Consider the following 11,548-nt stretch of genomic DNA (forward strand, 5'->3'; position numbering starts at 1 on the left):
GAGCTGCCAATTCTGCCTATCTTCAGACAGGTCTCGGTCATAGCTATGATATCAGACTCCCACATGCCTATCTATGCCCTCAGCTCATCCGTCTTTTCTTCAGGCTCCATGCATTAAAATATATTCCATTCAGCCTTGCTAGATTCATTTCTCTCTTATCTAGCCCATGTTTCCCCTGCCTTTCAGGCTCACTTCTGATTCAATCTCAGCTTCTCTCCCCACTGAACTACTTGTCAGGATCCCTCCCAATCCCCCCGCCAATTTAGTTTCAATCCGCCCCACCAGCACTCAAACCTCCCCGCAGCGATGCTGGTCCCGTTTCTGTTCAGATGTAACCAGTCTAACTTGTACAGGTTCCACCTTCCCTCAGAAACAGTCCCAATGCCCCAGAAATCTAAAGTCCTCCCTCCTGCACCATCTCCAGAGCCTAGCATTCATTTGCTTTATCCTTCTGTTATTCTACACACTTTTGTGTGGCATCAGGAATAATCCAGACAGAGATTACAGCCTTTGAAGTTCTACTACTCAATTTCCTATCCAATTCCCTAAAATCGTAAAATTGCTACAGTGCAGGGGACCATTCAGCCCATCAAGCTTGTACCGACAACAATTCCACCCAGGCCCTATCCCCGAGACCCCACACATTTACCTTGCTAATCCCCCGGCACTCAGGGGCAATTTAGCATGGCCAATCAACCTAACCCATACATCTTTGGACTGTTGGAGGAAACTGGAGCACCCGGAGGAAACTCACGCAGACACAGGGAGAACGTGCAGACTCCTCACAGTGACCTGAGGCGGGAATTGAATCCCGGGTCCCTGCCGGTGTGAGGCAGCGGTGCGAACCACTGTGCCGCCCCTGTCTGTTTGCAGCATCTCATTTCTCGTTCTTCCTACGTCATTGGTCCCAACATGGACCACAAGCTCTGGCTGTTCACTCTCCCTCTTTAGAATGTCCGGCAGCAGTTCCATGACATCCATGACCCTGGCACCCAGGTCACTTCCTCACCCTCCCTCACCCGCTCCCTTCTGCTCCATCTCACTTCCTCACCCTCTTTCTTCCCCCTTTATCTCTACCTCCATCCCTTGCCAATGGGTCTGTTTTCCCCCCCCAACCGCCACCCCATCAGTCACTGCTCCAATCCCACCATCCCCACCCTCAGTCTGCCCTCCTCTACACGATCTCCTTTCTCCGCACCCTTGTTCTCGCCCCATTCCTAGCCACCTTCAGTCTTCAACCCGTACTCCCCTCCCTACCCTTGGCCTCAAAGCATTCCAGCCCTCCTCCATTCACTGTCTCTACTCCTTCCTCACGCCTACCCTCCTGTCTCCCATCTCCATGGGTGACCTCCTGGTTCCTAGAATTTGCCACACGACAGATGCTGGCATGAGATCACATGCAAAAACACTCAAATAGAGGGGTGGCACGGTGGTTAGCACTGCTGCCTCACAGCGCCAGGGACCCGGGTTCAATTCCGGCCTTGGGTCACTGTCTGAGTGGAGTTTGCACTTTCTCCCAGTATCTGCATGGGTTACCTCCGGGTGCTCCGGTTTCCTCCCACAGTCCAAAGATGTGCGGGTTAGGTTGATTGGCCATGCAAAATTGACCCAAGTGTCAGGGGATTAACAGGGTAAATATGTTGGTTACAGGAATAGAGCCTGTGTGGGATTATGGTTGGTGCAGACTTGATGGGCCGAATGGCCTCCTTCTGCACTGTAGGGATTCTATAATTCTAGAGGGGGCTCAACCGTGACAAGGTAAATGCATTAACAAGGATCCAAAAGCATTAGATGAGAAGGAAAAGAAAGTTGGCATGAATGTTTCGGCAAAAAGCATATCAATAAAACTAATTATTTTTCACAGAGTACATTTAACTTCCAGAAACAGTTTTCTAAATGACTAAATTGGACTCTGCTTTCTAGACTCATCACCACAAGCTCGCCATTCTGAAGGAATGAAAGCAAGAAGTTATACGGTTGCCTTAACTTAACTCGAGTTTTGAATAATATTTTTTTTAAAAGGTGCAATCTTTTCTCACGATGGTAACAAAAATGGTCTACATTGTGAAGGCTGAATGTTATTAAAAGGGAATGGGCAGACTCAAAGACCGTGATTTTCCAGCCGCGCTTGCCCAAGGTTGGAAAATCCCATCCGAGGTCAACGGACCTTTGCACGGTCCGTGCCCTGCCCGCTACAATTCCCGTGGCAGGCAGGAAGGGAAAATTCCGCAGTATGTTTCTGGTGTTTCTTCAGAAGGAAATCTTCAAAATGCAGCTAATGAAAACACAACAAAACTTACTCCAACTTATAAATCAAAGAGGGGGTTTAAATAAAGAAACATCATTACTCCAACCTTGGGGCCTCGCCCTGGGCCACTCCAAGATCTCCACAATTCTACATAGTTCCTTATTTATAGTGAATCAGCTGGTCAGCTGACTGGGGGGCGGCACGGTAGCACAGTGGTTAGCACTGCTGCTTCACAGCTCCAGGGTCCCGGGTTCAATTCCCGGCTCGGGTCACTGTCTGTGTGGAGTTTGCACATTCGCCTCGTGTCTGCGTGGGTTTCCTCCGGGTGCACCGGTTTCCTCCCACAGTCCAAAGATGTGCGGGTTAGGTTGATTGGCCAGGTTAAAAATTGCCCCTTAGAGTCCTGAGATGCGTAGATTAGCGGGATTAGCGGGTAAATATGTGGGGATAGAGCCTGGGTGGGATTGTGGTCGGTGCAGACTCGATGGGCCGAATGGCCTCCTTCTGCACTGTAGGGTTTCTATGATTTCTATTACATCCCTCTGTAATTTGGTCAGCTGATCCTTACATCTTGTTCCCATTAGTCACATTACATCCAATACAAAGTTGTCACTAGTTACATTCTAACATTTGGTATCTTTTTTGGGGGGGGGGACAGAAAATATTACCAAAACTCTTAAAGTGTTTTATAAAACCAGGGACCCACACTATGGGAGGGTTCTATTCTTTAATACCTGACGTGTGGAGAACTTTTCTGCCAAGCCGACTGGCTGCTGGACTATGAGTATTCCTTCACTGAAGCACATTGCTGGAAACGCAAACCAGTAGAAGAAGTGATACTTCTTTAAATCCTGCAAAACATCATTTCAATTAAACAAGTGAGCTCTCAAGAATAACAATTTTAGAAGTCAACACCAATTAAAAAGGAATGTGAAACCTTTTCCAATTTCAGGGGACATTTGCACATTTAATCAATACAAGGGGTGGCACAGTGACAAGCACTGCAGCCTCACAGCAACAGGGACCCGGGCTCGATTCCGGCCTTGGGTGACTGTCTGTGTGGAGTTTGCACATTCTCCCCGTGTCCGCATGGGTTTCCTCCGGTTTCCTCCAAAGATATGCAGGTTAGGTGGATTGACCATGCTAAATTGCCCCTGAGTGTCAGTGGGATTAGCAGGATAACTACATGGGGTTATGGGGGATAGGGCCTGGGTGCGATTGTTGTCGGTACGCAGACTCGATGGGCCGAATGGTGTCCTTCTGTACTGTAGGGATTCTAAGTAGAGCTGGCATTTGTTCATGGAACACGGAGGAGAGTGAAAAGTGAACTATTCAACTGCAAAGGCCATCATAAAAGATCCACGCACTTGTCACCACCAGGCATCCTTACGTATATGCTTCCAGCAAAATCACTAGACAACAGAGGGTGTTGAAACCTATTTTAGAGTCCCTGTCACAACCCGAGTGAAGATCAGCTAACAGCACAGGTTAGGAGTCAAACCTCAGACATTCCCGGTTTACACAGCTCAGCGACCCACTCCCACATTTTTTCCCTCAAAAAAATCAAAAGAAAATAATGCTTCCAAAGCACGTGTGTGTAAATATTTAGTCAAACTTCACATAACCTGGCACATAACACTGGAGTTTGGTGTAAGGGATGAAGTGAGTTAACTCGATTCTGTAAGCAATGCTCATATTAATCCCTTTGAAAGAAAGCGGATAGTCAGAGACTATTATTGTAGCAAATGGTATTTTCTCAGAGTCTCAGCAGTCTTGTTTATAATGAAGTTGACAACTGGTGCCGACACCACACTCATATTTGCAACCAATCCCATGATAGTGCATTGTGAAGGGCGGTAAAGGGAGAATATCACAACTCAAAAAGCTTAGCTAAAGTCTTGGATGTTTTGAAAATGAGTCCTTCTATTTATGAAAGTTTTCAATAGCGCAACAAGAGTGTTAGCTCCTAGTGTAAATTGTTATTTTTTGAGAGGGCATTATTCATCTATTTGTTTGGGGCTAATCTAAAGCACCAAGTTGCTAGCCTTTGCTAATATTTGTAACAGAAACATGACACTTATCTCTTTTAAAGACAATTAATTATTCTGAGGCAGATTAGAAGCCTCTCAGCTGGCATTTCACTCGACAACATAAGCACTCACTTTTCTCAAAGCGACTTTAGTTACATCTTCGTCCCTTGGTATCCCTTGTACATATCATTGGCATGTCGTGTAAACAGCTAGATTTAAGTAATTCAGAGCCTACTGCCACCTCAACTATGTACAAGATCAAAATAATCCCCAAATTGTCAGCAGCGGCTGCATGTCAAAAAGTAAATGCTCCTGAGTTTAAGACATTTAACTTGAGCTCAGTTTCACATCTGAGCTGTGAAAGTGGAAGGCAGCATTTGAGGGAGGATTCAAGGGTGCCAGAAGGGGAGGACGGGAGACCGAGGACAGTTTGGTACGTACTCTGCACTCTGTGCATAGAGGTCTGAAAAATTAATACTGGAAGGGAAAGCCTGGCTGAACAAGGCAAAGTCCAGGAAAGAAGCAAAGCTTAAATCCCAGGCCCCTGAGCGAAGGTGGACTTCCTGGGAGAACCTGACTGAATAGCATTCCAACAAAACACAAGTTTAGGTACGTTTTGAAATAAATTATTTATATTTTGTTCGTTAGAGCTATGTTAATAACTGATGAACAACATGATGCAAGACATTGGGGGGAAAACACTGTTGATTAGTTCCTGGTTCCAAATCAGGTAGTTTTGAACAGTTTGATTGTTTGGTTTCATGCAAGTCTTCTCATTTGTAATGTCAATTTTCCTACCTATCTGCTGAAAATTAGCACAGTTAACTACATAGCTAATGGTTATTTAAGCCCATTATTAAAATCTAACAACAGCTGAAATTGTTAATTTTTCAAACCTCGCCCCTGCTAGGGTTGAAATCAAGTCCAATGGGTGTGACATCAAATAAATTCAATTCCTTGACTTGTTTAGGTGGGGAGACCTATATTCTTGCTTTCATCTTGATCACAGGTAATAGATGTGGCTCCAATTAGAGTGTGGTGATCAAGTCCGCTCCCAGGTTTGAGTACAATTAAGGGCCAACACTGCAGGGTGGTGATCTAAGAGTGTTACATATCAGAGAGGCTGTCCATTAGCTAAACAGAGGTCCTGCCTGTGCCAATCGTTCAGGTAGACTTTAGAGATCCCGTAACAAGAATATCAGGCAAGATAACAAGAACATCACTGAGATAAACAGACACCAGACGAGACAAAAACAGAAAATGCTGGAAAATCTCAGCAGGGCAGCATCTGTGGAGAGAGAATAAAGCCAACGTTTCAAGTCTGGATGACCCTTCATCGGAGCTGGTAAGATAGAAGCAAAATACTGCGAATGTTTCAATATTTTGCTTTTAGACCCCATACGAGTACCAGCTTGGCTCAGTATTCTTGCCTATGAGGTAAAAGATCACGGGTTCAAACTCAGCTCCTAAGATTTGAGCAAAATATCTGGGCTTACAGTTCAGCCCAATATCAAAGGGGTGCTTTATTGTCATGGGTGCCCTTTCAAGTGAGACATTACTGCAAACTCGTCTGCCTATACAGGTGGGTAAGAAATTCCAAGCCACCATTTGAAGAGCATGATTCTTCCAGGGTTTAAGCCAACATTCTTCCCTCACTCAAAAACTCCCAAAGCAGACACACTGGTCACTGAACATTTATGGGACCTTAGCCATTGCATTTGCCCTCATGACAATAGTGACTATGTTAAAAGTAATTAGCTGGCTGTGAAGCACTCTCAGTGTGCAATTCCCTGAGAACAGGCAGGCTTGACAGAAATGTTATTTATATTTAACAGTGCCCAGGTAAACATTTCTTCTTCAACCAATACCTCGGAAAACAAATTAACTGATTGTGTGCCTCATTACTAAAGAAACATTCAACATTTACCCAAAAAAGTCACTGCATTTCAAAAACAATAAAGTGCACTTGAATCAGTTTGAGACAGAGAAAGCAACTAGATAAATGCTGCTCCACTGGGTTACAACACCATTTATAACATTATTTTAAGAACACAGATCCTCTGCAGTGTGAATGATCGGAATTAATGAATCATTAATAACTGAAATAAATTTTGGGTGGCTCGGTGGCACAGTGGTTAGCACTGCCGCCTCACAGCACCAGGGACCCAGGTTCAATTCCGGCCTTGGGTGACTGTCTGTGTTGAGTTTGCACATTCTCCCCGTGTCTGTATAGGTTTCTTCTGGGTGCTCCGGTTTCCTCCCACACTCCAAAGATTGGGTTGGGTTAATTGGCCATGCCAAATTGCCCCTCAGTGTCGGGGAGATTAGCAGGGTAAATACACAGGGGTTACAGGGATATGGCCTGGGTGGGATTGTGTTGGTGCAGGTTCAATGGGCCAAATGGCCTCTCTTTCTGCACTGCAGGGATTCTATGGTTCTAATTTAAAATTTGTTTAATTCAACCTTTCTGATAATCTCACTATATAGAACTCGATGAAAATATAACATTTCCAGTACTTTTTTTCTAAATACTTACTGCGAAAGTCAGCAAAAGAAAAGTGTTCAGCAAAGAAGGATCTTCAATTGCTCTGCCAGATTTTATGGTGTCCCAAATCTACAGGAGAGATAATTACATTTGACTTGGAGCAGGTCAAACAGGAGTCAAATCGATTCTTAAATCGATCAAACGTGGCCAAGAATAGAGTTCAAATTGGATGAATTTACGACATCCAAACATGCAGACACATACTTGATGAGCCAAATGGGCTGCTTCTATGTTGTATTAGTATAGGTGAAAATACATCACAGCTTTTGTACCAAGGTTCAAATATACACATGCAGAAGAACAAGGCATTGCAATAAGTTATGTAGACCTCATGCACTTTTATTTACCGCGTCCAATAATCGAGGAACTGCTCGGTTTATCTCCAATTCTACAGTTACTCTGTTGCAGTATGCACAGCGACTATGAAAGAATCACTTCAAACAAATGCTAATTCTGGTCACATCAGATTCAATGGTGGAATCAGAAAACTGAATTTGTAGGAAGCTGAAGTTCTGCAAGACGTGCAGTTGAGCTACCTTAGCTCCTAATTAATTTCAGATTATATTTAATATCAATTCAGCAAATCCAGAGTTCATACTAGACCATCAGACCACATTCTAATACGTACAACACATCCTTCTATATAATCTAAGTGTGGGTAAAACTATCACCACTTCTTGTGGTCCAGATCAGGCTGCTCACCACATGAGTTAAGTGAGAATAGTTCATGTGGATCAGCTAACCCAAACCAGTGACTGTAAAGGGGTTTACAAGGCATCAAGGATTCCATTTCAGCCACTCTCCCCAAACAATACTGCAGTAAACAGATCATTTTTTAAAACACTGACATGCGCTAAACTTTCTGCATTGTACAAGCCACACATGCCCAATTCCCTCCATGAGCAAAGAAAGCTCCTTTTTGCCACTCACCTTCTTGCCCACTTGCTCCAACAAAGCCTTCTTATCGGTGGATTTAAACAATTGTAAGGTATTGGTATTATACAGAGTGCCAAAAGCAGGGCAACACCGAGGTGGGGTCACGGCATTCCTAAGTGAGCAAAATAAATTCCTTTGAGCAGTAGAACAGAAAGGAGAATACTAATCATGCTTTAGTAATTTTCGGTGTATGATATTTAGCCTGGACTCAACATTTGTTTATTCTTTCACAGGATGTGGGCACTGCAAGCAAAACCCTCATTTGCTGCCCATCCTTAGTTGCTCTTGAACTGAGTGGCTTGCGAGGCCATTTCAGAGGGCAGTTGAGAGTCAACCACATTGCTGTGGCTCTGGAGTTACAATGTGGAGTTGCCAGCGTTGGACTGGGGTAAACACAGTAAGAAGTCTCTCAACACCAGGTTTCTTCAACCTTTCCACCAAAAGAGACTTTCGGAAGTACAGTGGGGAGAGAGATGGTGGTAATATCACTGGAATAGTAATTAGATTTCGAGACTATCCCTCTGACGTCATGGGTTTGACACCAGGAATTACATGCAGACCAGACCAAGTAAAGACAGCAGATTTCCTTCCAAAGGACATTAGCGAACCAGATTTTTTTTTAAAAAAAGATCAATGATAGTTCACCATTACTGAAACTAGTTTTATATCCCAGATTTATTACTTGAAGTTAAATCGCACCAACTGTCATGGTGTCAAAGCCATGACGTCAGAGGGATAAGTCTCAAAATCTAATTACTATTCCAGTGACATTACCACCATCTCTCTCCCTACTGTACTTCCAAAAGTCTCTTTCGGTGGAAAGGTTGAAGAAACCCACAAGATCATTAACTATACACCAACGACTGGCTTTTTGACAATAAAATGAAGCTTATGAGGGCCTGCTGGTGGATTTTGCTTTTCTGAAAATGACCTGTTGCTAGTTGACAGGTGCCATTAAATGTCCCAAGTATATTTCATACCAGAGTAACAAATATATCAAATTTGAATGCATAGAACCATAGAAAATTACAGCTCAGAAACAGGCCTTTTGGCCCTTCTTGTCTGTGCCGAACCATTTTATGCCTAGTCCCACTGATCTGCACTTGGACCATATCCCTCCACACCCCTCATGTACTCAATGCCAGAGCAAATGGACAAGCTGACAGGATGCGTTAAGATCAGTACTGAGTTATGTTTTCTTTAGCAAAGGAGAGCAGGCTCCCCAATGGTTAAGCTTACCCAGGGTGTGATTGAGGGGTTTACACCATAATGGTCCCAAATTCCATCCCTGGCGAGAGCTGGGCTGGCAGCAGAACCACAGGATCCCTGGCACAGGGAGGGAAAGCCTGGCCAAAAAGCACATCAGGAAGGGCGGTGACTTCCACCCTCACTAAAATAGTCCAATGGCACTGGTAGTCAAAGCTCACAAACAGCACGCTGGCCAAACTACTGGGGGGCATCCCAAAAAATTGTATTTAACAAGGATTTCACATCTTTAAGAGTGGAGATGAGAGAATGGTTTGTGGTTCCTGCCATATACATATGAAAAGTGGCTCAGATCTCAGCCACAGTTCCTTCATGCTGAGTCAACGGTCATAGCGATAAAAGAGCAGGGCTGCTCCACATTATAATAGATTGAAATGGCAGGGACTTTAAAACAAATCCCCTCACCATTAGTCGAACCACATGGTTTGCAATTCAGAACAGCCAATAGTAATGAGGGAAATAAAGAATTAAGAACGAAAAAAAGATTGATTTAATGTGAAAATTACATTCCTGAATTAACAATTTGTAGACGGATTAGTCGAAATCAGCTAAGTTATATGATCAGTTATGGCTCACAAAATAATTGCTTTCAATGCTGAAACCTCTCAAACTACATCCAATGAATGGAATTCAAAATGTTGGAGGTTGTTATTTTCACATTATAGTCAGCTAAGATTCTTGAACAAAGTTTGGAATTTGAAAATTATAACAAGTCATGTTGCGATGTTCAGATTTCAAATTTAAGTTTTAATTTAAGTAACGCTGATATTTGATGGGTTAAAACGGATATAATTACAATGGGAATGTTTGCTTCTTTTGTGCTGCTGCCAAACCATTTTCACTGTCATCATCATCATCTTTCTCTTCCTGTGCCTAGTTGTGCACTGCTAGCCACTGCCAATCAAGGCAGACTTTATTTGTTTCCATAGCTAGTTATTCCTGGGACATGTCGCCAGTCTGTCACCAGAGGCTTATCACAGCTCGAGAGGCATCACTCCTCATCAAGCATTGCTGACCAGGAGTTGCTCCCACTCTTATCGCCAGCCACTGTTGTGTTGGAAGGATTTACAAGTTGTCACTCAACCTGTTTGGCCATGTTATAAACACACCTTCCTTGGTCATCAAATCCTGGGGTGCAACTCGAACCCGAGTTTCTGACTCAAGAGGAGTGGACGCTACCCACTGCGCCATTAGACCTCCTTGTTTTTACTGTGGGATGGTGTAAACAAGATGCAACTGCACATACAGTTCTATTCACAAAGTCACGTGCACAATGGCATATGTGGAAAGTGGTCTGGTCAAGGGCCTTCAGTAATAGCATTCTGACCAGTGATGCTATTAGAAGATGCACAGATAGGCAACCAGGTTAGCTCATGGGCAGCACAGTGGCAAGCACTACTGTCTCAGAGAGCACCAGGGAACCGGGTTCAATTCTGGCCTTGAGTAGCTGTGTGGAGTTGGCACATTCTCCCCGTGTCTGCATGGGTTTCCTCCCACAGTGCAAAAGACATGTTGGTTAGGTGCATTGGCCATACTAAATTCTCCCTCAGTGTATCTGAACAGGCACCGGAGTGCGACGACTAGGGGATTTTCACAGTAACTTCATTGCAGTGTTAATGTAAGCCTACTTGTGACACTAATAAATAAGCTTTGGCAGTGATTTACCGATATGAAAACCATCAGAAACAATCAAAACTGACATCTACTAAGACTCAATTTGAAATTGATGACAGCTAAGAAGCACCACGGTGATCGAAGAGTAGAATCGAAACAGCCCTTTAAATGCTGACAAAATAATTTACCGATGATCCCACAGAACATTTACTCACACATCAAATGCACTGAACTCCAAAGTTAGTCGAGTTGGCAGTCCAGCAGGATCACCTTTCGAATAAGAAAATACAGTTTATTTTTGCTGCATGCTGTTTTAAAATAAGTTTTCAGTAAAAAGCCAGTAATAATGCAGAGGCAGGGAGGGAGGGAGAGGTATTTGCAAATGAAACCCAGGGCACTGCTTTCCCCCCTCCGCGATGGTACCGTTATAGTAATAGCCGCGTATGTTGCGGGGGCTCTGGTCCAGCCGGTAATCATTGAGCTTCCTCTGGGTGAGCTCATGCCAGAAGCCGGCGTCCAGGGCGCTGCTGAAGGGGGCGAACTGCAGCAGCGAAGGAGGCGGCGGCCTCCCGGGGCCAGTGCTCTCCATCCCGGCCACTTCCGCATTCAGCCCACCGCGGCGCACACATACAGCGTCAGCCAGCCCGGCGCAGACTGAGGACGTCACCGGGCAGAAAGCCCCGCCCCCATTCTCATCAAGGGGGGAGGAGGAGGTGTGGGGAGGAGGAGGTGTGGGGGAGGATAAGTTTAAAAGTTTAAAGTTTATTTATCAGTGTCACAAGTGGGCTTACATTAACACTGCAATTAAGTTACTGTGAAAATCCCCCCGTCGCCACACTCCGGCGCCTGTTCGGGTACACTGAGGGAGAATTTAGCATAGCCAATGCACCTAACCAGCACGTCTTTCGC

At 44.5% G+C, this 11,548-nt stretch overlaps 1 protein-coding gene across 1 annotated transcript in view; it reads right to left on the reverse strand.

Annotated features, from left to right (window-relative positions):
• atg7 (ATG7 autophagy related 7 homolog (S. cerevisiae)) overlaps positions 1-11,284 on the reverse strand; it is a 160,197-nt gene extending 148,913 nt beyond the window's left edge. Inside the window, exons 1-5 of the mRNA XM_078209731.1 lie at positions 11,063-11,284; positions 10,855-10,909; positions 7,754-7,871; positions 6,815-6,892; positions 2,983-3,099 (exon numbers count right to left, since the gene is read on the reverse strand). Coding sequence (XP_078065857.1) covers positions 2,983-3,099; positions 6,815-6,892; positions 7,754-7,871; positions 10,855-10,909; positions 11,063-11,228 — 534 coding nt within the window. The 5' untranslated portion in view covers positions 11,229-11,284. The remainder of the gene's footprint in view (positions 1-2,982; positions 3,100-6,814; positions 6,893-7,753; positions 7,872-10,854; positions 10,910-11,062) is intronic.
• Positions 11,285-11,548: the final 264 nt, after the last annotated feature.

This window comes from Mustelus asterias, chromosome 3 (assembly GCF_964213995.1).
Source record: "Mustelus asterias chromosome 3, sMusAst1.hap1.1, whole genome shotgun sequence".
NCBI lineage: Eukaryota > Metazoa > Chordata > Chondrichthyes > Carcharhiniformes > Triakidae > Mustelus > Mustelus asterias.